General features: G+C 40.1%; 1 protein-coding gene across 2 annotated transcripts; it reads right to left on the bottom strand.

The window, feature by feature from the left end:
• Nucleotide 1: 1 nt before the first annotated feature.
• ubox5 (U-box domain containing 5) lies at nucleotides 2-27,995 on the bottom strand. Of its 2 annotated transcripts, XM_057832059.1 has the most exons (8): nucleotides 27,799-27,995; nucleotides 27,583-27,638; nucleotides 23,654-23,717; nucleotides 13,265-13,366; nucleotides 10,643-11,298; nucleotides 7,911-8,455; nucleotides 2,750-2,932; nucleotides 2-1,099 (listed from the first exon to the last, which is right to left on the bottom strand). In XM_057832059.1, exons 1-8 carry the CDS (start codon nucleotides 27,799-27,801, stop codon nucleotides 873-875), a joined length of 1,836 nt encoding a protein of 611 aa, XP_057688042.1. In that variant the 5' UTR covers nucleotides 27,802-27,995; the 3' UTR covers nucleotides 2-872. The 2 variants fall into 2 exon arrangements, with proteins under 2 accessions (XP_057688042.1, XP_057688043.1); XM_057832060.1 differs by lacking the exon at nucleotides 27,583-27,638.
• Nucleotides 27,996-27,999: the final 4 nt, after the last annotated feature.

The raw sequence follows: 27,999 nt of genomic DNA on the forward strand, positions 1-27,999 counted from the left end.
TAAAAATGACATTTTGTATAATAAATATCATTAATTACCTTTGTTTTATGGGTGGGTTGAAACAGAAGCGGTTGCGCGACGTCTGTAAACGGGGGCTTCCAGGGTAAAACGGACAAATTAAAAATAGTTCGGGGGCTTAATGCGCTATGAATCTGCTATGGCAGCATATAGACATATTGTTCTATCAAACACAACAGTTGTTTTGGCTGAATATACAGCAGTTTCTTTTAAAGAAGAGTGCAAGAGCAGAAACTGCTTTTTCAGTCTAGTCTGTTTTTTCCGCCATATATATATCTCTTTTCAATGCTAAATCTGAATAATACATAGGGGGCGCTACTTCGTGGTATTTCACTTATCGTGGCGGGTTCTGTTCCCCGTTAACCGTGAAAAACGTGGGATCACTGCAGTAAATTTAAAAAAAAAAAAAAAAAAAAAAAAAAAAGGGGGACACACTAACTTTTCACATTTCTTGATATAGAAGACTTTTATATCTTGATTTTTTCCCCAGCAAACATCCATAAGAGAAGAAGGAATGTGTGTGGCACAAGATGTTCAGGTGATCATGAAAACCTTAGTCCCCATTCTTCACTTTTTCTGCATTTACCCTTTGGCTATTTCCGCACACTGTCCTCAGGCGTCTTTGTACAACCACAAGCCGCTGAACCAAGGCTGCAACACTCAGTGAAGACAAGAAAAGTGAGAGGGCAGTATTTGTATTTCTATACGTTTTTTTTTTTTTTTTCAAAACTATTTTACGCAGTACATCCTGACGTCCTCTCTGCACCTGGAATGTTGTGACGAACAAGGACAAAAACATTTTCTTTACTTCAGCCTTGAGAGCAGATTTATTCTTCGCACTGTCTCTGGGAAGGCTAGTGATGCACACGTATAATGTCGGCGCGAGACGTGGGGCTTCTGCAGGCAGAGCACAGGATGTGGGCGGAGGCTGTCGTCGTGGTGACAGAGTTTGGCAAGGGTGCCAAATTATTTTGCAGGCAAGAGCGGCACAGCAAGTGACCGCAAAGCAGCTGGTAAACGGCTGATGGTGCCTTCGAGTACAAGGAAAGGGTGCAAGCACAGGAAGAGCATGTCGTCTCGTCTGGAAATGACAACGTGTAGCAGAGTTAGGAAAAAGATCTTGGAGTTTAGAGGTTTTCCAGTGAGTTGCTTTGGGATCTAATCATATTTTAAACAATAGCTACTAAATCATTTTTGTAGTGGTGCCAATTATCACGTACAGTGGGGCAAATAAGTATTTAGTCAACCACTAATTGTGCAAGTTCTCCCACTTGAAAATATTAGAGAGGCCTGTATTTGTCAACATGGAAAACCTCAACCATGAGAGACAGAATGTGGAAAACCCCCCCAGAAAATCACATTGTTTGATCTTTAAAGAATTTATTTGCAAATCATGGTGGAAAATAAGTATTTGGTCAATACCAAAAGTTCATCTCAATACTTAGTTATGTACCCTTTGTTGGCAATAACGGAGGCCCAACGTTTTCGGTAACTCTTCACAAGCTTTTCACACACTGTTGCTGGTATTTTGGCCCATTCCTCTATGCAGATCTCCTCTAGAGTAGTGATGTTTTGGGACTGTTGTTGGGCAACTTTCAACTCCCTCCGCAGATTTTATATGGGGTTGAGACCTGGAGACTGGCTAGGCCACTCCAGGACCTTGAAATGCTTCTTACGAAGCCACTCCTTTGTTGCCCTGGCTGTGTGTTTGGGATCATTGTCATGCTGAAAGACCCAGCCACGTCTCATCTTCAATGACCTTGCTGATGGAAGGAGATTTTCACTCAAAATCTCTCGATACATGGCCCGATTCATTCTTTCCTTTACACAGATCACTCGTCCTGGTCCCTTTGCAGAAAAAAAAACGCCCCAAAGCATGATGTTTCCACCCCCATGCTTCACAGAGGGTATGGTGCAACTTAGTATTCTTTTTCCTCCAAACAAGAGAACCTGTATTTCTACCAAAAAATTCTATTTTGGTTTCATCTGACCATAACACATTCTCCCCCAGTCCTCTTCTGGATCATCCAAATACTCTCTGGCAAACCGCAGATGGGCCTGGATGTGTACTTTGTTCAGCAGGGGGACACGTCTGGCAGTGCAGGATTTGAGTCCCTGGCGGCGCATTGTGTTACTGACAGCAGCCTTTGTTACTGTGGTCCCAGCTCTCTGTAGGTCATTCATTAGGTCCCCCCGTGTGGGTCTGGGATTTTTGCTCCCCGTTCTTGTTATCATTTTGACGCCACGGGGTGAGGAGGGAGTTGAAAGTCCATGTTGCCCAACGACAGCCCCAAAACATCACTGCTCTAGAGGAGATCTGCATGGAGGAATGGGCTAAAATACCGGCAACAGAGTGTGAAAAGCTTGTGAAGAGTTACAGAAAACGTTTGGCCTCCGTTATTGCCAACAAAGGGTACATAACAAAGTAGTGAGATGAACTTTTTGTATAGACCAAATACTTATTTTCCACCATGATTTGCATATAAATGATTTAAAAATCAAACAATGTGATTTTCTTTTTTTTTTTTTTCCACAGTCTGTCTCTCATGGTTGAAGTTTACCAATGTTGACAATTACAGGCCTCTCTTATATTTTTAAGTGGGAGAACTTGCACAATTAGTGGTTGACTAAATACTTATTTGCCCCACTGTAGTTACAATAGTATTCTGTTGTAAAACTCAAGCTATCAAGTTATGATGAATTGATGTTTCATTAGTTTTCCAGATCTCACCTGTCGCCCTAGGAGCAGTGGTCTGACATTGGGTTGAGGCTGCCACTGACTGAGTGCCTTGGAAGGAAGACCCCTGTACAGGTAAGTTAGACGTGAAGGAGGGCCGCCCCTTTAAGACGGAGAAGAGGGCATCATCCAGGCTGGCTGTCAGACGTGTTTCATGCGAACTGCTGCTGCTTGGCCCTGTAAATTAGAATTTACAGAGAATAAAGGTAGAAACACATAATAATTGGTACTACGGATGTTCCCGATCTGACCATGTGTTCGGAAATCGGGTCCAATCACATCATTCTGTTCGAGACTGGAGATCGGAATTGGATGAAAAATGACGTGTTTTCTAGATGTGCTGTATTTTTACTTTAAGGGCTAAAAACAACAAACCATTGCAGGTGAACAAGGATATTGCCAAAAGAAACAAAAATATATATGGCGGAAAACACAGACAAGGCTGAAAAAGCAGTTTCTGCACTTGCACCTGTCATGAAAATAAACTGCTGTATTTTAAGCAAAAACAACTGTTGTGTTTGATAGAACAATATGTCAGTATGCTGCCATAGCAGATTCATGGCACACTAAGCCTCGGAACTATTTTTAATTTGTCCGTTTTACTCTGGAAACCCCTGTTTACAGACGTCGCGCAACCGCTTTTGTTTCAACCTAGCCATAAAAAGAAAGTATAAAAAGAAGGTAAGTAATCGTATTTATTATTCGAAATGTCTGTCATTTTTAGCTTAGAATCATTAACTGATATCTAATATTTAGTTAAAAAAAAAAAAACGACTTAAAAAAATTATTCACTTGCATATTTTAAACTTTTAAACAAATGACGTCACAATGAAAAAAAAAAGCGTCTAAAAAAGTCACGGATATCTACCTCATAACTACCGCTTAATTGTATTTTTTTTAGGGCTGTCAAAATTATTGCGTTAACGGGTGGTAATGAATTTTTTTAATTAATCACGTTAAAATATTTGATGCAATCAACGCACATGCCCCACACAAACAGATTAAAATGACAGCACAAGTCATGGCTTGTTACTTGTGTTTTTTGGAGTTTTGTTGCCCTCTGCTGGCGCTTGGGTGAGACTGATTTCATGGGCATGAGCATTGTGTAATTATTGACATCAACAATGGCGAGCTACTAGTTTATTTTTTGATTGAAAATTTTACAAATTTTATTAAAACGAAAATAAGAAGGTTTTAATATAAATTTTCTATAACTTGTACTACCATTTATCTTTTTTCCACTCCAACAATAATTTACAGAAAATATGGCATATTTTATAGATGGTTTGAATTGTGATTAATTATGATTAATTCATTTTTAAGCTGTGATTAACTCGATTAAAAATTTCAATCGTTTGACAGCCCTAATTTTTTTTGTTACTGTCGCATTTTCCCCGATATATTAGATGATAATCGATCCAAACAAAGAACAATTGAAAAATAACGTTTAAAAGGGTAACTATATGAAAAAGAAAATCTCAACCACTCCTTGTTGTCTGCGATTTCAGCATCGCTACCCTTGTTATATTGTTCCACCCATAAAATCCCCAAAATATCCAGCTGTGGCCATTCACAGCTGTGTCTTGACACTCGGTGATACATGCTACATGGAGTTTTTGGATCGAAACAACGTAAGTAAGTGATAATATCTTGTTAAAATCGCGGCGTCTTAAATTTTGCTCTCGCGTGCTCTCGCCTCCAGTTAGGGTTTTGCTGTTTAAAAAAATAAACATGTCTTTTAAAATGGCCAAGTGTTCAAAATTTTTCTTTCCCCAGAAAATTGAGATTTTTATCTTTCCAATGATGTATCACACATGCATATTGGACAATTTTTTAAAATTTGGCCAAATTGGGGGTCTCAGAGCGGAACTTCAAGTCACCTTAGGGTTTTCCGCCATATGTTTAAACTATGAAATATTGGTATTCAGCTGGAAACAGCAGAATACAGTTGGCAGTACTGCAGGTGGTTGAGCAGTTCATTCATCGATCGGAGGATTGGGGGATTCGAATCCGGCACCCACTTGAGCACATTGTCGTTGTGTCTTTTGGCAAGACACGTCACCCCACTTGCCCATGTAAAAAGGGCCAAGTGGGTCCTGGTTTTTGTTCCAAATGAAAACGCACAGACAGTTTGACCAATGAGGTTGTTGCTGAAACAAGCCACACCTAACTGCAATCAACTTATTCCACTTGTAAGAGAAAAGATTGATGAAAAGGTGTCCTCTTCAGTGGTTGGAAGGAAAACCTGCACCCACTAGGCCCTTTGTGGAATCGGTTTGACACCTGTGTCTTAGAAGGTTTTGTGAATGGAAGTTAACGGTCAGCTAACATCTTGCAAGATTAATAATCAGGGATGGTCCAATGAGATCACGTGATCGAAAATCGGGCGGATCGCGTCATTTTTCAGAGGACCAGAATCGGGTGAAAAGGATTGGGTTTTTAATTAAATAAAATATGTATGTTCTTCTGTTTTATGCTCGTACAGCGCCACACTCTCCCACCTGCTAAGCAGTGAGACCAAACTGTCCAGTGCAGCTGATGTTTTGCACTTAAAGTTAACTAGAGGTGACACAATTAATCCATTAATCGGCAACTAATTGATCAGCAAATTAATCAATAACTATTTTGATAACCGATTAATCATTTAGGACCGTCTACACCTTAAACTTGTCTAAAATTTTGGGAATTATAACATATATTTAACTTCTCAGTTGTAAATATTATCAGATTTATTAATTATATTTTTGTTAAGCCAAAGTAGGACATGAACAAAAATCTGCTTTTACTTTGGAATTGAACAATTCACATTTTTTGCCATTTTTGGACATCTTACTATCTAAAGCTAGCTTCTTAATAAGGCTGCTACAACTAATCGATGAATAAATTAGTTGCCAACGAATTTGATAATCGATAAAGTTGTAGACTACAGTTAAGTCAGGAAGCTGTCATAAAACATTGTTTTTGAAAGAAATATTCATCCAGTTTTTTTCATTGCTACTTACAAATTGTCGAAAACAACTTCAAAGTAAATTGTGAAGGTAATTAAAAGAAGTGACATTTATCTGATTAATCGTTTAATTGTCTGGTTAATCGATTATGAAAAGAATCGTTAGTTGCAGCCCTAAAGTTAACAATGATTGACAGGTTTGTAACTTTGATCTTGCCAGAGAAGCCTCGGGAGCTCTACGAAGGCACAAATGTGTTGATCATTGTTAAACTTGCAGCCAAGTCATAGTGAGAGGCTCTTGGAAAGCGTGAGTGGATTTGAGTGGACTCAATGAAGCATTTAATAAAGACAAGCATTTCTGGGATCTTGTGTTCAATCCCGGCTCCTGCTTTCCTGTGTGGAGTTAGCATGTTCTTCCCTTGCCTCCGTGGGTTTTCTCAGGGTTCCTGCTACATCCCAAAAATCCATACATGGTATGCTGATTGAACACTACAAATTGTCCAAGGTGTGAGTGTGTGTGTAAATGATTGTGTATACGTGCTCTGCGAATGGCTGGCAACCTGTTTAGGGTGTACCCGCCTTCTGCCCGGAGTTAACTGTGATAGGCTCAAGCACCCCTGCTACCCTCGTAAGCATAAGTGGTTCAGAAGATGAATTAATGTTATCGAGAGTGATTTAAAGTATGGCATTAAAGGTGATGCAATGAAAAATGTGGGTGTGCCTACAATTTGTGCTGGTGCACCTTAAGATAAAAGTTAGCCGCACCAGTGCAACCAATGCAATAAGTAAGGCTAGATTCATACTACAGGTCTTAATGCACAAATCCGATTTTTTTTGTGTTTTTCCAGTCGCATAGAAGTGGACCATTTCAAATCCGATCTGAGTCACTTTCGTATGTGGTTCAAATCCGATCTGGGCCACATTTTTTCAGAACGTGACTGGCGGTCTGAACTGTCAAGACTCCCGAATCAGAATTCATGCAGCAATTACATCAGCAAAGAGCAAGAGGCACGGAGGATGGCAGCCGTGTCGGCATTAGCGCCTTGAAGCGGGCTTGACCAGTCATAAAAAAATAAAATGAAGAAAAGAATGAGCCTTATAATTTTCGATTTTCATTCTATGCGCCGAATGAGCAATATTTCATGATTGCACACATGGCCGAGTCGTGGCAAACTGACGCACCCACGTCATTTCACGCACACACGTCAAGGCTCGTGTGTGCGTGTATGCGTTCTATCAGTCCATATAAACTTTGAATATAAGACTAAACGGGGGTTATTAATGTCTGTTATTTGTGTCCTCTTTTTGGAAATCAAAATACATTCACTCTGGAATGACATACAGCTAGAAGGTGTAATTTGTTTTGATGCTTCTGCGCATGCGGATCTCTTTGCTGAGCGCATCTCGGACTGGGAATTGGTGCGCATGCGTGATACTTGAACGGTCCCAATGGCAGTCTGAACGGGCACGCCAAAAAACAGATATGGCAAAAAATCGGATTTGTGCATTAAGACCTGTAGTATGAACCTAGCCTGAGGGTGGAGTATATCGTTCAGGTCTAATTTATGTGTATTTTTTTACTTTTTAAGGGCTAAAAAGTAACAAAATAATCCAGAAATACAATGGCATTACCAAGAGATACAAAAATACATGTTTTATACTCTGCAACACTCCCGGAAAAAGCAAAAAAGGAAGTATTGTAAAAAGTACAGTACGTTAACATGTTTGGAACTTTTGTTAAAAAAAAAAAAAAAAAAAAACTTTTTTTGGTATCGGATCGGGACTCTGTATGGGCAGATTCTCACAATCAGGCGACTCGGACTTGGGCGCATAATTATGCGATCGAGACATCCATATTGATGTTTGCAGGAGTGGCAGAACAAATGTGAACAGGGCTCTGGTGCGATGAGTATCGACGGGCCCCTTGTGCCGAGTGGTGACACGGCTTGATTATTTGCCGTCCCCTTGAGACAGATTAGCGGATGGGGGGTGCTGGCAGAGAGATTTGAACACTTAAAGACTATATTATGCCTCCGTGCATCATCTTAAATTTGTTTAACCCCACTTCCCTCCCAACCACGCCCCCTTTACGCCCGAAAACTTGGCCCCTAAGAGGCCCAGCTGCACCCCCAGCAGTATTTTATATTTGGATTCCTTAATACATTGCCTAAGTATCTTCTGTATCCTTAGGAAGTACAATACAATTACCTGAGGTGTCACTTCTTGGTCGCTTATTCTGAGGAAGTAATTGCTGCATGTTAGCTCCTGATCCGCTCAGGTGTCGTTTCTTCCCTTCATCAAGCTCCAGAGTCGTGCTTTTTTCATGACGCTTACAGTCCAGTGAAACTTTTCTGTAATCTGACAACTGTCCCAATGTGGGCTTCTCTTCTGCGGCAGCCACTAAAGAGTGGTTTGGGTTTGTCGCCAAAGAGTTTATCAGCCTTGAAGCTTGCGGCTTTTCGCTCAGCCCTTGTCTCCCAGTCGTCCCGTCCCGTGAGCAGCCACTATGCAAGAGGAAAAGGTCAATTCGTCTTTTTAGTTGGGGATTAGGGAGAGGCTGAGAGCTGGCTGTGAAGGGAACGCCGGTGAATGGGTCGCTTCCAGGTCTCCCCCAGGAGGCTTCCCTCTTCTGGTACTCCTCCAGGGTGCTGCTGTCCACAGACATGCCACTCGGAAGCAACATCGGAAGCGCCATTACTTCCTGCGTAATAGGATCAAGGAACTCCTCTGGGATTGAAGTGCGGGATTGAACACTAGAATCAAAAGGAAACACACATAAATTTAGTCCATTTAAAGCAACATGTAACTTTTCAACCTTTATAAAATATTTTCATAACATTTTGATGTCAACTGAAAACTTGAATGACACCTCTTTTATATCTAGAGGGGGTCTGTAACGCTTTCACGGCACTGATTAACTTTGAGGAGGGTGGCAGAACTCTGCCACACACAAAAAAACTACAAATGTGCTGACTGCTTTAGGGCATACGTCACTTCGCCCTTTCCCCATTTTTTTTTTTTTTAAATAAAGACTGAAGTCGATGCAAATGTTTTCGTGCAAATTCTGTAAAGATGGTAGAGCAACAAGAGACAAAAAGTTCTGTCTGAGGAGGGAAAAAAAAACAGGCTACCAAGATATACAGAATAAACATTGGCCCGGCTTTCAAGCGCTAGCGTGACGCCCCCTCCCACCCTAACCAAACACGTCAGCGCTGACGAATTCAGTTGGGTGGGGGCTATTAGCCACACGGTTGCTAACCGTCATATGCTATTGTTTAGCCACAACTGGATTCATTACCTTATTACTATTAATCCTTCACACAGCCGCTGGAAACAGAAATGTTGTTTAATCCCTGTGCAGGCGACGGAGATTGATTTTTGATTGATTGATGATTTTACAACACTGCCGGTGTGCGCTGGTCCTCATGGGAAACGCAGTCTTCCTTAAAGCAAAACACTACCCCTTTTGTCCACTGGCGCCGCTAAAATCCACCAAAACTGAAAAGCTACCAAGTGTTTCTTTAACGGATATCCAAGATTTATTTTATTGCGACCTATGAGTCATTTATATGCTAGATATGATTTTTTTGTTTTTAATCAAACACGTTATTCATTTAAAGATTAAACAGAGGGTGATTATTCCTGACTGTCTAAAATATGGAATTTTATGGAAATAAAAACAATATTTCCATACTTTTTTTCATTTCTAAAAAATTTCAATGATATGCAAATAGTTTGTCCCTGCAGTATATGGGTTTGGGTTCTTTAATTTGCATGTGTGGCTAATTCTTGATCCTTAGGCTAGTGCAGGGGTGTCCAAACTTTTTGCAAAGGGGGCCAGATTTGGAGTGGTAAAAATGTGGGTGGCCGACCTTGGCTGACGTTCTTTACGTAGAACAATATATTTAAGCAAAATTTAGCAAGCCATTCAGTGTGTCACATTTGCTTTATTATTTTTTTTTATTAATAATTTCAACAATCTCGCAACTAGCCTTTGCGGCGTTCTCTTTCGACTCTCGGGCTCTTGCGAAATACTACTGCTGTGAAATTAAACTAGCTTCAAGTTGCTTCAATTTCTCGCTGCGCATCTTCCCTGTAATCTTGTCGTACATGTCAGCGTGTCTTGTTTGGTAATATCGCCTCACATTGAAATCTTTTAAAAACAGCGACTGTCTCTTTGCAAATGAGGCAAGACACAGTTGTTGCGTATTTTAGTGAAAAAAATAGTCCAATTTCCACCTATCCTTGAAGCGTCGGCCGTCACAGTCAACTTTTTTTTGTTGATTGTCGCCATTATAGAAAATTGGAAGTAGAAGGTCACACTGAGTAATGTTGCTTAGCCCTTAAATACCTGCAACATGAAGCAATTATCAGAGAATCACAAAATTTGAAAAATAAGGTCCTAATGAAACCTTTTTTTCAAATTTGTGAAAAGTTAAAATGAATATGTGTAATAAGCGCTCTAATATCTACGTATAACCCATGCTAAATCATGTTTTGTTTTCTCATGGAACCTGCAGATGCATGTCTCGACTTGTATCCATCTTTTTTTTTTTCAAAAACAAATGTCACAATTCTAAGTTAGTCTGAAAATCATGAAATTTTAGGTGTATCAAATGTGATACATTTGGCAATAAAGGGTTAAAGTGCTGCTGCCTTTTAGTGGGTAAATGAGGAGCAGCATTTCGTGTGTAAGCTACTTCATATGCTGGTTGCAGTACTGCTGACCAATTTATTAAGTCTGTGTGCGGGCCAGATGTTATTGATTTTATGACAGAGGCTGGGGGCCGGATGAAATTTGACCACGGGCCGCATTTGGCCCCCGGGCCGGACTTTGGACATGTCTGGGCTAGTGTGACAAAAATATCATGGACAATCAATCAATAAACTTGCAAATTGTTTTAAACCAAAATAATCTACATAAAGTGAACAGTATTTACCATGGAGGTGTGTCCTGAGAGGTATCTTTAATTTGATTGACAGCAGGGACAGGTCTGGGTAGCGGTTTTTGATTGGCCTTGTGGGCGTGCTCAATTTTCTCAACTTCCTCCAGGGGGCAGCAACGGGCTGGTTGCCCCCACACCGCTAAAGCCTTGAGACCCATAGCGGACGCAGCGCCGCCAAAAGGTAGCGTCACGCGGAGCTGTGTGACGGAGGTCAGAGAAAGGTGTCCTCGGCTCTGCAACTCCTCTCTGTGAGCGTCCTCGGGTTGAGCAGGAGGAGGTGAAGTGAAGGGGGGCCGTGGATGAAAACGACAACGAGAAAAAGTAACTTTGGTTTCCTCCCTGAGATCACAACGGCCCACAAGTTTAAAGGCATGCTCAGAACATCCGGGTAGAGTATGAGCCCCTTGCTGAGGCACATTCAAATTCTCCTCCCTTCGTCTTTGAGCCTGGAGACTCCACTTCCCATCCAGATGTACCTGCGTCTGGAGTCCATCTTGAACTTGATCCTTACCAAAATTCTGTAGAGGTGGTGGCTCAGAACTGGTGCTGATCTCTAGTCTCTTGCTGCACTGTCCCCGATCCATTCCCCAGGGCCAGAGCTCCACATCCACTCTGCAAAGCTCCACCTTAAAGTCGAACCTTAACGTCACCTGGTGAACAAAGATGGCTTGTTAACAACAAGGAACTGGAACTCAGTCCAGAATTCCCCAAAAAACATCTCCCTCAGTTCAATGAGCATCAAAAGAAAAAACTCCCCTAACAATCAGCACTCACTAACACTGTCACTCATCATTAAATATACTAGTACAGATTTACAAGTTTACGACGTAGCCAATTTACGCAATTTAGACTTTACGATGCCTGAGTCTCGTCTGCCGTTCTGTCTTGAATCCTTTTTGTTTTGCCTAAACAGTACTTAGTTTTTGCTATGTCAGGATCCCCTCGTCCTCCAGTAGCGACGCCACCGTCCTTCAGTTCCTGACGGCAACAGCTGCCACTTCCTTGTTCTCATGCTGCTGTACTTGTTGTTGTTAATGCTGAGCAACAAGAGATTAGGGCATCCAGCCTCGGTCCGTTTTTTTTTTAGAGTTTGGATGGCGGGCTCGCGTTAAGAGAGGGGGTGCCCCTTTCCTCGCCTCCCTAATCTTTCCACAGTGCCCTTTTCACTCAGCAAGGCGGCTCACTCGTGAGTAAAGCCCAAAGTTTGTTTTTGTTTTTTAAAATCCCAAATAGTCATTGACTATAACGGCATTTGACACAACGTACCTCACAGTATTTTTTTTATACCTTATATTTATATTAATATGACATATAATACATTTTTTGTGACAGGTATTATGACATTCGGGGGGTACTTAAAAGGTTAATTCCGATTTACGCGGTCATTCGGCTTACATCGCCAGCTGAGGAACGGAACTCGTTTGTAACCTGGGGGGCTGACCCAGACAGAGCCGAGTTGGCTTTCATTGTGATAAACTCAAACACAAGCTGCGTTCAAACGGCGGATTTACGTAGAAACAGGACGAATGTTTTACTCCATACAAGCAGGCAGGATTGTTTCAAGAGTGATTTGGTCAAGGATTCAAGGTAATTAATTTTTAAAAGAGCCCCATGCATGAGCTTTCAACTTAAAAAGCTCTTTGTTTTGTGATGGCTGCCACATTGGATTACATAATAGCGTAATTTTAGCGCAAAATATTTACGTAAAATGAATGATAACGGCTTTCGACCAAGAATCAAGACTGCTCTGTGTTCATATCTGTAGAAATTGTGGTAATGTATGCATTTTATTTACAAGAATTCAACTTAAAAAGCTCTTTGTTTTGTGATGGTCACAATGTTGCATCCATACACTGTAGTGTAAGTTTACATTCAAATGATCAGGTAATTTTCGGCCAACTGCTCGAAATCGTAATTTAGACATTTCTGCCTCCATACAAAAAAAACTCGCCTTTTAACAGTTCAATCCAAAATCGACGGGGGCCAAATAGCCGGCAAGACGTGCCCCTGTGCTGAGTCGCTTTGGTTTTGAAATATTTGAATTTTAAGTTTTTAGGTCCCCCACACATCGGCCCAGAGCCCCGTGTCCCGTCAACTGATCGTGAAGTCTATGTATAAAGTGTAACATCTCAAGGGATCGGGTCAGATCTACATAGGAGCGCTTTTGTGGTGCTCTCGGTGCACTCTTTCATTAATAAATGTATATATTGTTAGGTGGGATTATTGCTTTCTCTTTGTTCCTGAATTGTGTGTTGTCATCTCCTGTTCGTTAAGAGAATAAAAGAACCTGTAAAAAGAGAAAACCGACCTTTTCTTTTTTATGGCCATTATTTACTTCGTTCCGGATCATTGCCGAAATATGCAGTAATGCACACCAGGGGTTAATAAATGTTTCATAATGGTGACAATTGAACCCTGAATGAGATTATTTCTATGAGAAACTGATTCTGAAGCTAGACGAATGAGTTCGCGTGTCTTGGAAAGTTCAGTTGAAGTACAATATATGTAGCTTTATAAATTATTTATAGTGATCAAACAGATTATGAACATGACATCTAAACCAATTTACTGAAGAACCAACCATCCGTATTAACTCTATTAACAACAACACTTCACCTGCACCGGAGGACGTAAAAAGTACTCCAGCTTGAAGCCCCGTCTCCGGTGAGCAGGGTCCGCTGATAGAAGGTTTGTGACATCGTATCCATCTGCACACAACTGAAGTCGGACATGAAAGAAACAAACAATCAGGAATTACACCACAATTATAGCAAGCCAGTGATTAAATTGAGACCAAAATATACTGTATGCAACAATGCATTTTCAAGGAGGACCAGTTTGTTTGGACTAAAGGCATTAAAAATGTAGTCGTGCACCACGTGGCAATCCATGTGCCTGTTGTCCTTTGACAAACTAGTTGGTCAGAGAAGATGCTGTGCACACAATGCTAAACATTAAAAACCCTCAAATTTGAGAAGAACATCCAAGGATGAGGTGATAAATCTATTGAAGAAATGAATGAATCGAAGTAGAAGGTGCACAAGAGAATTGGTGTGCACTGGAGGACAAAACAGAAAAAAGCCTAAGGCCAGCGATGATTCAATCTCCCACACACCATAGTGGCGTTCAACATCTTTATTTTCAGGCCCTTTGTTCCTTACCTTCACCCTGAGCTTTGTTATTCTTTTCCCAAGTCTACAAGAATTTTTCTATCGTTACATAGAGAGCACTTGACCATTACTGTAACTGGAAAATGGAGGGAAAACAACAATTGTGGCCCAGCATAGCAAAATGAATTGGAAGTTGCACAGATAGAGTCCAAGCCAAAAGGCCATAAAGTTTCATTAGGTCAAAATGTTGAAAAATTACACTTCCTCATTAAAGGTCCAATGAACACCACTTTTACAGTATTTTATTGATTCTAAGTTCTATTTCAACAGATAAACATTGCAAAGTGTTAAAAACGTTTTTCGTAAAAGGTACTCAACCAAGATGTCAGACTTCATCGCAAAATATAGCAAAAGCAATTGCTAATTTCCCTAGTATTTTCATCAATATCCACATGGCGTATCCACAACTAAAGGGCATCAGTATAAAGTTGAAGATTGCCTTTTGTTTATTTTAATAATTCTATTTCATTCTGAGCGAAATTTGCCAAGGAATTCATGAACAATTTCCATAATGTTCCTTTTAATTCTAGCAGGTTTGGTGTATTTTAGTCTACTGCCAAATATGCAGTCCTCTCATTAGTTTATTATCATGCTCCAGTGCATTGTGGGATACTGAGTCTATGGTCTAAAAGCACGATGTGTGACAAATTTAATAAAGATGGACTTTTTTTCAGCACCACAAGGCAAAGAAAAAAAACAAAGCAAAAAAAAAAAAAAAAACAGATTGAGAACATTGAATGGCTATGTGTGGTAGAAGTAAGAAGTTAATGACTTTCTGAATCACTTTTTAGCTTACAATTTGTATGCTGCTGCAAAAGAATGGTTGAAGACTGAATTGGTATCCGCACTTCTCTGACGATACTGAATGTGAAGGTAGCGATTGGGAGGAATCAGTGAGTGACGGTAGCTCTGGTGAATTTGAAAATAATGCTGGTGATGGTTTATACTACTGCTTTAGGTTTAGACTATCAATCGATCAAGAAGTTAATCAGATTCAGTGACACCATTTAAGAATTAATTTCAAACGTAAAATGAAATACGTTAAATTGAAGTGTCATGACTGAAACATACACTAAATTGTTCTTCTGAACTGTATGTCTTAAGCATTTGTGCCAAATTTGGTTGTTGTACGGCCTCACTCACACCTTGGTTGCTAAGAGAAAAAGTGAAGCTTGTTGTAAAAATAGAAGTGCCATTTTCCAAGTTTGATTTCTTATAATTTTGATAATCCACCTGCACAGACCAACTAACCTCAAGTCATAATTTCTCAGTGATGAAATTCCTTAGCAAAATGGTTGCTACAGCTTTTTGATTATATCAAAACCTCAGTTTTGAAAAATGGGTCAATATGACTCACTGTGTTGGTTCACAAATATGTCACGTGACACTTTTTAAGAGCCTAATTTCATTAAATGAAGAGTAGAGACAGCGCTTACATACACTAGAGGCTTACTTACAATGGATGCTAAAAATGGCAACCATTTCCACACCTTTGGTTTTTAAAAGGCTCTGTTAATGTCTTATTTCCAGCAAACAGAAGAGTCCACTCTAGATACTATGCCTTCATTAATCAGCATGTGTTGACTTGGAGAAAAAGACCATAGGAGATTGCGCATTCTCAGCATTTAAGCAGCCAATTAAATGTATATGTGAAGCCGTGTATGAATGTTGTTGGTGCCTGCTGTGCAGCGCAGGTGTCGGAGATGTCCTAAAAGGCATCATAAATTTAGACAAATACTTTTTGAGAACAGATACATTGAGATACATTTATGACACTTTTATATGTTTAGATGACAGTAGGTACAAATTGGAACTATAAGGCTAAATTGTTGTTTAAAAGATAAAAATTCAAATTGCAGTTTTAAAAACCAGGTGTATTAGGGAACACTCTGGTCTTTCACTTTTTTCCCCACAAACTTTCTTTTTCTGTTGTCGATCACTACCGGACTTAAAGAGTCCAGAGGGCGACAAATTGTTAGATAAAACATGGCTCAGTTGGTCTTATAAGACAAGCCTTGTGTGTAGAACTCTGCAGAGACCACCTAACTTCAAACCAAAATTTTTAATTAAACATTTTTCATTATTACGCCATTTCTAGTTACTGGAGTCTGTTTTTATTTTTTATCCCGTGGATGACCCAATCAAGACCTCATTTCATTCGTTCTGCATTTTGATTGTGTCAGCGACCCACAAACGGCCATTAGAAAATGCAAGCAAGGCCATTCATTGTTAGGGAAAATATATTCATTGCTATAATTCAAGTACCTTAAGCATTGACTGTAACTCTGTTCACTAGATTTGTTATTCAGGGGCTGTCGTTCACGAGGCTTCTGCATGAGCATTAACATCATGGCGAGTGGCTTGTAGCAGATATTGTGACCCAGTTGGGACTGTGTGTACCTACTACCTAATAGCGGTGCAACGGTTTGCTGTTCAAAGCCGAACCGTTCGGTTCGCCCTGTACGGTTCAATACGCCTTTATGAACCGCACCTTTTCGGTTTTACAATTAATGTATTCCGAAGGTTTGTGGAATGAATTGATCGAGCTCTGTGTGCCTCTGTGTGACATGAAGCACCGCTGTGGAGAAATTCCTGCCCCGCAAGTAAATCTCTGTCAAGCACCTGAGTAATAGAAGCAGAGAAACGCCCTCTCTCGCTTACGAGCGAAGTGAAAGTGAAACAAGAAAGAAAACAAATAGCTATGGCGAGCGGAGGAGTGAAGAGACCGAATTTTGAGGAAGCACCGGCTTCTTTCAAATCTGCGGTGTGCCAACATTTTGGTTTCCCCGTGGATTACAATGCGAAGGGAGAGAAAATATTGAAGAAAAAAAAATTGCAAGCATTGCTCAGCGCTTGTTCCCCATGCTAATGGCAACACTTTTATAACATGACTCCGGCACCTCAGCCAGCATCACCCACAGATATCACTTCCTCAGGGTAGGACAACCCCGAAGACGACACCAGTGAAAACACACGGCGGGCTTGGTTAATTTATTTGCAACGCTTGACCTGCGTTACATTGTTCCCTCGCGGACATATTTCTCCAACAACGTAATCCCCAACATTTATGAAATGGCACGCAAAGCCATCGAAGATGATTTCGCTAAAGCACATAGTTTCGCCCTGACCACTGATAGTTGGAAGTTGGACGTCCCGTGCTACAGAGTGCTACTAACTGTGACGGTCCACTATAGATCATACCTGTCAAATTGTACGGTCTCGTCGTAATTCGTACAAGTGAGCACTCATTTTTAAATGTGTACGCCGTACATTAAGTTCAAAATCTGCACGTTTTTTTGTGCATTACGTTTTTTTTTTTTTCATCCGTTTGGATTTGGTCACCGTTTCTGCAACGAGACAATGCGTTGGTTGAATGACACGAGAAAAGTTAGAGACTCGGAGAGGGAAGAGTGTTTGTTGAGACGCTGTAGCAAATGCGATACTAGGCTAGGTGGCTCCAATATTACCTGACTTAGCCGACAACATACAATCTACGCCTAGATACCTCATGCATATAGAACTACATGCGAAATGACACTCGGTAGCGTTAGTAAACAGCCGCCATTTTAGAGCAGTAAACTTCTCAGAAAGGCTCTGTTGTAGTAAACCTTACGAGCGAACCTAAGCAACTTTTTATCTAAAATACTCCTAAATCTGGAAAATCTTGACTCGAGTCTATCTTTAAAGGATGAAACAGTTTTAACATTTTCACGTCGAAAGTAGACAGAAGGGAACTAATGCAAAAACGGGAGCAATTTTATCAACTTAACGGTTGATTCACAACATTAAATGACCTCCAAACATAGCAAAGGTTACTATGTTTTTTTTTTTTTCAATAAAAAAAAAACAAAACAAAACATGAAAGGTATCACCAGTTACTTTGCCAAGTAACTTTTTTACTACTGTGTGTGTATTTCAGCAGTCAGTCACTTCACTAGCCAAAGATCTAAGAGGCATTTTAACAGTCGAAAATGTTTACATTTTAAGTGTTTATTTCATTTTTTAAAAAAGCAAAATAAAGGCAGTTAAAAAAAAAAATAAAAAAAAAAAAAGCAAAACGCAAACCGAAACCGAACCGAAACCGTGATTCCAAAACCGAGGTTCAAACCGAACTGTGGGCCAACTGAACCATTGCACCCCTACTACCTAATAGGAGTATAAACATTGTTCATTTGCGTGCCTGAGTAGCAACAAACAACTTTAAAAAGGGGCCTTGAATTTTTCTAAGTGATCCCCAACCACTGGGCCGGGGACCAGTACCGGTCTGTGGCCCATTTGCTACCGGGCCGGAGAGAAGAAGTAATAAATAATTTGGTAATGACCGCAATCTGGCCTGTGCCTCTTGACACATCAATATAGACCCTACTCACGTGACGTCAGAGCCACGCCCCCGCGCCATGTTGTCCGTATACTCGTCATGTTAATGCATTAGCGCTTCGTAAATTCCTCCTATTATGGCGCGTTTTTCTGCTCGTTAACATTAATAATCAAAATGGTGAAGTCGTGTGTGGCGGTCGGTTGCAAAAACAGAGAAGATAGACGGAGAGATTTGAAGTTTTACCGTATTCCGAGAGACCCGAAGAGGAGACAGAGATTGACTGCTGCAATTCGACGAGAAAACTGGGCTCCAAACGACTACCACAGATTATGTAGTAGTCATTTTATATCTGGTAAAATGCATTTAATATATATTTACAGGGTTTTGGGCTGACAACCACAATTAAGATCATTGCTAGGCTAATCGCCGACAACATACACTCAGACGTTGTGAATGAACTACCTGAAAATATATAATTATAAGGGGATAATCAGACAGTTGTCATACAATTAATTTACAATTTCACTATTGAGGTCAAAAGCCAAAAAATAAATTCAACTAGGGATAATCTGGAGTAGTGCTATTGCACTTCATATTTATTACATATTATATATGTATGTAGTGAGAGTGCTATCGCTAAACCATATAAACATTAAAAGCCCTAGCTCCATTGACAAATGACATGAAATACATTAGACTTGACAGTGGATGTTAGCAAGAACAAAAGATTTTGAATTGAAAATTTCCTAACTCACCTTCCGAGCACAAGATTCCTGCCGAATTTTCGTGTACGAGGACCTGTTTCACCCAACCAGCAATGTAGCATTTATAAGCCTCCAAGCTCTTAAAGTTTTTCAAATTTTCGTGAGAATAGGCTGATTTTGTGTGGACAAGATAGTTGTAAATATCAGGATAGCAGATGTCAGGCAAAGACGGGGAAGCCAGCAGGTCGAAAAACATCGATTTAGGCATCAAATACGGATCTGGCGAATGGATAAACTGAAGCTTTTCCACGTAACGCCTTTAATGCAATGCATCCAATGAGTTTACAGCGTCAGATAACACCGGGGCTTCCATGAATTGCTCTATAACTTGCTTGACTAATTGAAAACAATGAGAATAGGTCTAAAAAATAGGTACAATATGGCGGCCGGAAACAGCGACACGCCCATTTTGTGACGTAGGTGAGTAGGGTCTATACCTGTCTACTCTATTGACTAATCTGAGTAGAAATTTGTGTACGTCGCCTCTCGTGGTTGAACGCCATTACTGGGGTATTTGCACACTAATAGCAGCCCAGCGTCAGTCAATGTAAACAGTAATGTCAGCTGCTGTTGGCTTTGTGCTGCACATCTTTGGACAGTTTTCTTATTGGGAAAAGGCCACCTGCTTAGCCAGTCGAGGAGCCTACAACCAAGGTCATTCTGCATAAAATGTGGCTAAAAGCTAGCAAAGGAGGCAACAAAAGCAAATGCACTATGAGCATTATAGCTTGTGGCGAACCATATTGCTAAAGCCAAGAAACCTTTAACTCATTGGCTCCCAAAAACGTATAAATATGTTCTATTTTTAATTGTTTCAGTGTCCAAAAAAACGTATTAATACGTCTTTTACATTTTTTTTTTCACAAGAGACATCTCTAGGTTCTGATGCAAGTTGGCTCCAAGGCACAATGCTCAAAATCCATTTTAAAGCAATAAAACTGGCCACTGGAGGGCAGTAGCGCATTTGGTAAGAACTCATATCGGACCATAAAAGGAAATGAATGAAGACAAATAATCAGGAAACGGAAGTTGGAAGAAGTAAGAAGCGTGACAAAAATGTGGAGAACGGTGTAAAACACAAGGCACGTGCCCCTCACAAGTTCCCTATGTGAATTCTGTTATGAGGTAGTGGTCACTATAAAAGAAAGATAAAAAAAAATCTATCTTGATGAGACAGACAGACGGTGATGAGGGAAAAATTTACCCCTTCTGCCGATACAGCCGTGGCCACAACAGCGTCATCTCTCAGTTCAATAGTTATGTGTAAATAACTTGGCCATCAAAAGCTCTATTTATCTTGTTGTTTATGTTATTTTGTGGAAGGAAATGTCACAAAAGCAAAAAATAGCTGTGTTAAAGTCAAAAGTTATGTTTGAAATGTATGCTTTAACGTTTTTTTTCCGGCTGAAAGAAGAGAGTCTAATCTTTTAACCCTTTTGGTGGGTTCCATGTTTATATAACAATAGAACAGAATTTTCTGTGGGCCTTGCAAAATCAGTCAAAATCCAGTAATACGGCCAGGAGTGAAGGGGGTTGCTCCTGTGAAAATGGCTGGGAGTGAATGAGTTAATGTTTGGAGAAGAACTCATTATGCCTGCGATCAAGGATATTTGCCGTTTAGTTTAGATAGTTTAAGGAGAGGCAGCTGTTAAAAAAAGGTTAATTCATCGTATGGTGAGTTACATTTTCCCTGCATATAATATTTTTTTTAGCCACGTCGTATTATTTGATATTTACTGTAAGTTTCTGCCACACACCAGACTGGTACGTGGTGCAAAAAAGGTTGGTGACCACAGATGTACAGTGTATCACAAAAGTGAGTACGGTACATCCCTCGCATTTTTGCAGATATTTAAGTATATCTTTTCATGGGACAACACTGACAAAATGACACTTTGACACAATGGAAAGTAGTCTGTGTGCAGCTTATATAATACAGTTAATTTATTTCCCCCTCAAAATAACTCAAAATATAGCCAACAATATCTAAACCCCTGGAAACAAAAGTGAGTACACCCCTTAGTGAAAGTTGTCAATATTTAACATACATACAACATGTCAACTGTCAATATTTTGTGTGGCCACCAATATTATCCAGAACTGCCTTTACTCTCCTGGGCATGGAGTTGACCAGAGCTTCACAGGTTGCCACTCGAATGCTCTTCCACTCCTCCATGACGACGTTGTGGAGCTGCCGGATATTTGAGACTTGGCGCACCTCCACCTTCCGCTTGAGGAGCCCCATGAGATGTTCTATTGGGTTCAAGTCTGGAGACATGCTTGGCCAGACCATCACCTTTACCCTCAGCCTCTTCAGTAAAGCAGTGGTCATCTCGGAGGTGTGTTTGGGGTCATTGTCATGCTGGAACACTGCCCTGCGACCCAGTTTCTGGAGGGAGGGGATCATTCTCTGCCGCAGTACATGTTGGAGTTCATGTTTCCATCAATGGAATGTAACTCTCCAACACCTGCAGCACTCATGCAGCCCCAGACCATGACATTCTCACCACCATGTTTGACTGTGGGTGTGACACACTTATCATTGTACTCCTCACCTGGTCGCTGTCACACATGCTTGAGACCATCGGAATCAAACAAATTAATCTTCGTCTCATCAGATCATAGGACATGCTTCCAGTAAGCCATGTGCTTTGTTGACATGTCTTCAGAAAACTGTTTACGGGCTTTTTTGTGTACCGTCTTCAGAAGAGGCTTACTCCTGGGGTGACAGCCGTGCACACCAATTTGCTGTAGAGTGTGGCGTATGGTCTGAGCACTAACAGGCTGACCCCCCACCTCCTGAATCCCTGCAGCAATGCTGACAGAACTCCTGCGACGATCTTTCAAAGAAAGCATTCTGATGTGACGCTGAGCACGTGCGCTCAGCTTCTTTGGACGACCAACCCGAGGCCTGTTCTGAGTGGAACCTGCTTTTTCAAAATGCTGGATTATCTTAGCCAGTGTGCTGCAGCTCAGTTTCAGGGTGTTCGCAATCTTCTTGTAGCCTTGGCCATCTTCATGTAGCGCACCAATACTGTCTTTTAAGATCCTCAGAGAGTTCTTTGCCATGTGGTGCCATGTTGGACCTTTCAGTGACCAGTATGAGAGAGTGTGAGAGCTGCACTACAAATTTGAACGCACTTGCTCCCTATGCACACCTGGACATAGTGACACTAACGAGTCACATGACATTTTGGAGGGAAAATGACAAGCAGTACTCAATTTGGACATTTAGGGATGTAGTTTCTAAGGGGTGAACTCACTTTTGTTGCCATGGGTTAGATATCAATGGCTATATTTTGAGTTATTTTGAGCGGAAAATAAATTAACTCTATTATATAAGCTGCACACAGACTACTTTCATTGTGTCAAAGTGTCATTTTGTCAGTGTTGGCCCATGAAAAGATATACTTAAATATCTGCGAGGGGTGCACTCACTTTTGTGATACACTGTAGATACTTCATTTTCTTTTTGTCACTTTGTACGTCATTGCTACTTAGCACGGAGCGCTAAAATAGTTAGCGATTATGCTAATTAGTGTCTTAAGTTTCCATTTGTTTTGTGTTTTGGAGAAGCAAATTAGTGCTTGAGTTGTTGTTAGATAGTGAAGTTATCTCATTTGTTTTTATAAAGAAACACATAAAACACATAAAACCATTTATACAACAGCTTAGAGTTTCCTTTCAACACAAATTCAAACTGTAAATTGTCATACAAGAGAGTGCGCTTTGAAAATGAATTGTATTTATGAACAAGTGTTCAATACAGCAAACTGATTCATTAAAAGCTGCCTCCTCCTTGTTTAGTTTGTATAAAGAAAATGAGTCATTGAATAAATTTATGTCAGCGCTTTGCCCACAAGAAAAAAAATGTCAATAAGCAGCACTTTTTTTTTATTTGAATGAACATGTATACTTGTGTGTACTTAAAACAGTACAGTTGACTCGTACAGTACAGTTAATTCAGGAAGCGGTAATGAAATATTATTTTTGAAAGAAATAGTTATTTTCCTAAAAACAAGTCAAATTTTGAAGGTAATTGAAAAAAAAAAGGCCATTTATCCAATTAAACCGATTAATCGTTTAATTAATCGTCCGATTAATCGATTATAAAAATGGTTAGTTGCAGCCCTACTGTGGCTTAATGTGAATTGGTCACCTTCTGATGATGAGCCAATCAAGGGCAAGAGGCAGGAGCTTATTCTGCTGGAATAATATGGCGGAATTTTCATATTTTTCATTAAAAGAAGAACAAAGAAAGTCACTAAAAGCTTCTTTTTTTTTTTTTTTTGACGGGAAACAACGTTTTCGCGAGTATGACGAGAACAGCCATCATCCAATCAGCAGCCGTATATTTTTTTAATGTTCCTCCCATGAAACAGGTCTCGACTGGATTTTTTTTTAGATTGATATGTGGAATATACACTATTTGTAGAGGATATATGGAACAATAAATCTTGCATGCGCCACAAAATGTGGTCCACTGTGTTGATTGGGGCAGTTATTCGAACATTCATGTCATTGATATTTGCTGAAAGTGGTGGAAATCACCACGAATCACCCTGTACTTACTCATACAATTGTAACATGGAGAGTGATCGTTTAGTTTTTCAGTTTAACTGGCTAAAAAACAAACAAACAAACAAACAAACAAAAAAAACAATCCATTTATCTATGATCACATAGATAGTGCACCCGCCTCATTCGTTGTATGAACTAATCTCGCCTTTTGAAAAAAATAGCAGATGAATACCTTGTTGCAGCTTATGTTTGTGTTGAAGTGTGGTAGGCAGAGATTCACGACCATGTTCTTCAACCTGAAACAAAGTACACGGAAACAAATTCAATTTAGAAGCTACATAAGCAACTTATCAGTGAGGGAAGAAGCATTAACCCTTTATAGAGCAAGTGACGGCTTTTGGTCATTTAAAAAACGTATCTAACCATAAATAATTTTGTTTAAAAAACAAACAAAATACAACAAACAGAATTCAATTAAAAAACGTATATGATAGCAATTATTTCTGGGAAGGTAAAATAGACATTTTAAATGCCAGTGCTATTTTAGCCTTTCAAATGCAAGGATCTCAGATTGAATCAAGCTTTGCCTGAGTCTCAGACAGAGAAAGAAGACAGAAACACATTGCAAATGTACAGCAACTATTAATAATGTACTAGTATACCTATTTTCTTAACCACTTTTTAGCTGTTTAGAGTTTATCAGCGTTCATGTGCTGTACGCACGAGACGTGACCGTTTTCACATTTGTCACGCAATGGCTGCGCTTGTAAGTGGCGTCATTTTACGGGTTTTCATATTATTCTCTCTATTATCATAGTGCTATAGAATTTGTGATTTGCATATTTAGATTCTTTGAGCAGCCATTTTTCACATGACCTCGCTTCCACATACGTGAATTTCACATTTTGGGTCATGTAGGCCACAATATTAACTAGGGTTGTCCAATCCGATCAAGTGATCGATTGGGCCGATCAGGCCATTTTTCAGAGAATCGGAATAGGGTGAAAAAGATCGGGTTTTTAATGAAAAAAATAAAAAATTGTGCTGGCAAGAGTCGCCAGTGTTTACAGCCAGTTGGCATTTTACAGTAGGTTACTGCCATCTTGTGGTCATAATGATTCACTGCATTCATCATGTGACGCACTTTTAAACACATGCTTATTCACTTTCACAGAACACAGCCTGTCGGTCGCATTGACGCTGTCAACTGCTTTCTTGGGATTGAATGACTTGGACACAAATGTCCTACCCATTATATAATTGGTTCAAACAAAAACATTCAAATGCAATTTTTTGAGTCTCAAATATTTTTGTGCATTCAAAAGTATTTTTCTATGATTTAAATGTTTTTTTTTTTTTTTTTGAATAAAGTGATTTTTATTTTGAAAATATTTTTGTTTGTTTGATGCAACGTATTTTTTGATTGAATAAAAGACACAAATGTCCTAGCCAAAATGTGGCTCAAATGCAAAACAACATAACATCATTCAAAAAAGGCTAGTTGAAGACGGATTAGACTCACAGTTCAGTCTAAGTTAAACTAGAAGCTACAGCCACTAAGTTCTATCTCCTTTTTCTCACTCTACCTACCACTTGTCTTTCTTTATTTCTATTTTGCAATGTTAATACAGTGGTACCTCTACATACGATCGCTTCGACACACGAACTTTTCGACATCCGACGTAAAATTTAACTCGCCATTTGTTTCTACATCCGACGACATGCTCGAAATACGACGACAATGGCAGCACCGCAGACGAATGCACGGCGGATTTTCTTGTGTGACAAATCAACACAGGTTTCAGAAAAGGTTGGTACAGGTGGTGAAACAAGGAAAAAGTTGATGCTTACCTTCTAAATGAAGATGCAAATGACAGAAAAATATGAGCGTGGGGTGGGCATCCGTGAAATGGCTCAACATTACATCTCCACGGTCCTCCTCCGACCATCGTTCGCCAGTCTTTATAAGTTAAGCTGACAATTCTTATTGTGGTAACATCTCCAAAGAAATCGCCAGCTTCGCCACGTTTTCATCATTTCTTTCACAACTTATTCAACACAAAACGCCTGCTGTCTGCCGCAACTGACGGTGTTCTCAAGAGAACATTCAAAGTGAAAGTGAAACTCAAGCTCACCGGTCCAGGCACGTCAGCACCGCAGTGCGTTCAGGTACACAAAAAAACGTCCGTCTTATTAGAACCCGATTCGTTACACTATTACAGGAATTATTATTATTCTTTTTATTATATTATTCCAATTTTGATTTATAATTTATTTGTTTTGCTACGTGTAATTGCTATTTGTAATAGCACCAGCAGTATTTTTTAAGGATTTAGTGCAGGTTTTTGGGCTGTGGAACGAATTAATGGAATTATAATGTATTCCTATGGGAAAATCCTGCTCGACATACGACCATTTCGACTTACAAACAAGGTCCTGGAACGGATTAACTTCGTATGTAGAGGTACCACTGTATCTAGTTAACTAGTCTCTTCATCACCAGTCACCCGGTGTCCCCTTTCCCCTCTGGGGAGGGGCTATTTTTTCAGCTGCAGCCTCCTGACTATCCGGACCCCTGGCTAAATGGACGTCCTCGTTGCCACCCCCGTCTCATCTGGCTAGATGGACCTCTTCTTGTTCCTTTACTCTACTGCAGGGGTGTCCAAACTTTTTGCAAAGGGGGCCAGATTTGGTGTGGTAAAAATGTGGGGGGGCGACCTTGGCTGACGTCCTTTACGTAGAACAATATATTTAAGCAAATTTTTGCAAGCCATTCTGTGTGTCACATTTGCTTTATTATTATTATTTTTAATTAATAATTTCAACAATCTCGCAACTAGCATTTGTGGCGTTCGACTCTCGGTATCTTGCTGCTGTGAAATTAAACTAGCTTCAAGTTGCTTCAATTTCTCGCTGCGTATCTTCCTTGTAATCTTGTCGTACATGTCAGCGTGTCTTGTTTGGTAATACCGCCTCACATTGAACTCTTTAAAAATAACGACTGTCTCTTTGTAAATGAGGCAGACACAGTTGTGGGTATTTTAGTGAAGAAATAGCCCAATTTCCACCTATCCTTGAAGCATCGGCTGTCGCAGTCAACTTTTTTTGTTGTTGGTTGTTGCCATTTTAGAAAATTGGAAGTCAAGCGTCACACGGGGTAACATTGCTTAGAGTGCTGCTTCCTTTTAGTGGGTAAATGAGGAGCAGCATTTAATGTGTAAGCTACTTCATATGATGGTAGCAGTGCTGCTAACCAATTTATTAAGTCCATGTGCGGGCCAGACGTTATTGATCTTATGACAGAGGCTGGGGGCCGGATGAAATTTGACCACGGGCCACATTTGGCCCCCGGGCCGCACTTTGGACATGTCTGCTCTACTGCATCTTTACAGACTGTAACCCCGTCTGCTAATTCCCATTAGCAGTCCTGGTGCATCCTGTCTATCCGTCCTGGGAGTGGATCTCCCCTGACTGTGGTACTCCCCAAGGTTTCTCATTTTCTCCCAAAGAGCTTGGGGTTTTTGGGAGTTTTTCCTTGCCGACATGGAGGGTCCAAGGATGGGGGATGCCCAGGACTTGAACTTTATTTATTCATCTTTGTTTACTTCATTTGCTGTTTCTGACTGTGTATCATATAGCCTTTGAAAAGCCCTTTGAGACAACCTTGTTTTGATTTAGGGCTATACAAATAAAATTGAGTTGAATTGAAAAAGTTGTTTCAATTGAAAAAAACAACAACACTTAACTTCAATCAAAAAAATTCAAAGAAAAAGTCTTTTTTTTAAGTCTTAAATTAATTTTTGCATTCAAACACTTTTTGAAGTGACTTTTTTTTATTGAAGCAACTTTTTTATGGTGAATAATAAAGAGACAAATGTACCTTCATTCAAACTCAGAATTCGCACATCTTCACTTTGTTAGTTTTTAAGAACCCTCATTTCCAATACCCAAAATGTGCGTGTGGATGATAGGCAAAACCGTAGGGAAAGTTATTCTTTTTACAAAATACCGTCCTACGTATAGACATGGCCTCAGTCAATTGGACGTTGTGCGCCGTCATTAGCATCCAATGAACTGAATGAATGCCCTACAAACAGTTAAAGAATGCAGCAACTCAATCTGGACTCAGGTAGGAGAGTTTGACTTCTGTTACTGACTTACCTTAATTTAGCACAGCAGGTCGAAATGAACAAGTCCCTACAAGGATGTCCAGCCAACTAGAAGAGCGATTGTGTCGATAAAGTCGCGTTTATATGCAAATTTTGAAGTGGAAGTCAGAGAAGGCGCAATAAGGAGGTGTTGTCCCGGGGAAGGTAAAACTACTCCGTAGCACTCAGGTATAGTTATATTCTAAATGATGCATTTAAATTGACTTACCATTGCAAACTAGCTTGACTGCGAATAACTACGGAAAACGAGAAGGCACAACTTGGCAAAAGAGAGAGTTTAAAACAGCGTATTCGGACCCTTTAAGGGGAATGAACAGAGTCCTAGTTATTTAAAGAACGACACATTTTAGTGTATAACGGTAGGGGAAAAAAAGACAATACGTGTATTTAAAGCATTTAAATGGCCGGT

The sequence above is a fragment of the Corythoichthys intestinalis genome, chromosome 3 (genome assembly GCF_030265065.1).
Source record: "Corythoichthys intestinalis isolate RoL2023-P3 chromosome 3, ASM3026506v1, whole genome shotgun sequence".
Taxonomy (NCBI): domain Eukaryota; kingdom Metazoa; phylum Chordata; class Actinopteri; order Syngnathiformes; family Syngnathidae; genus Corythoichthys; species Corythoichthys intestinalis.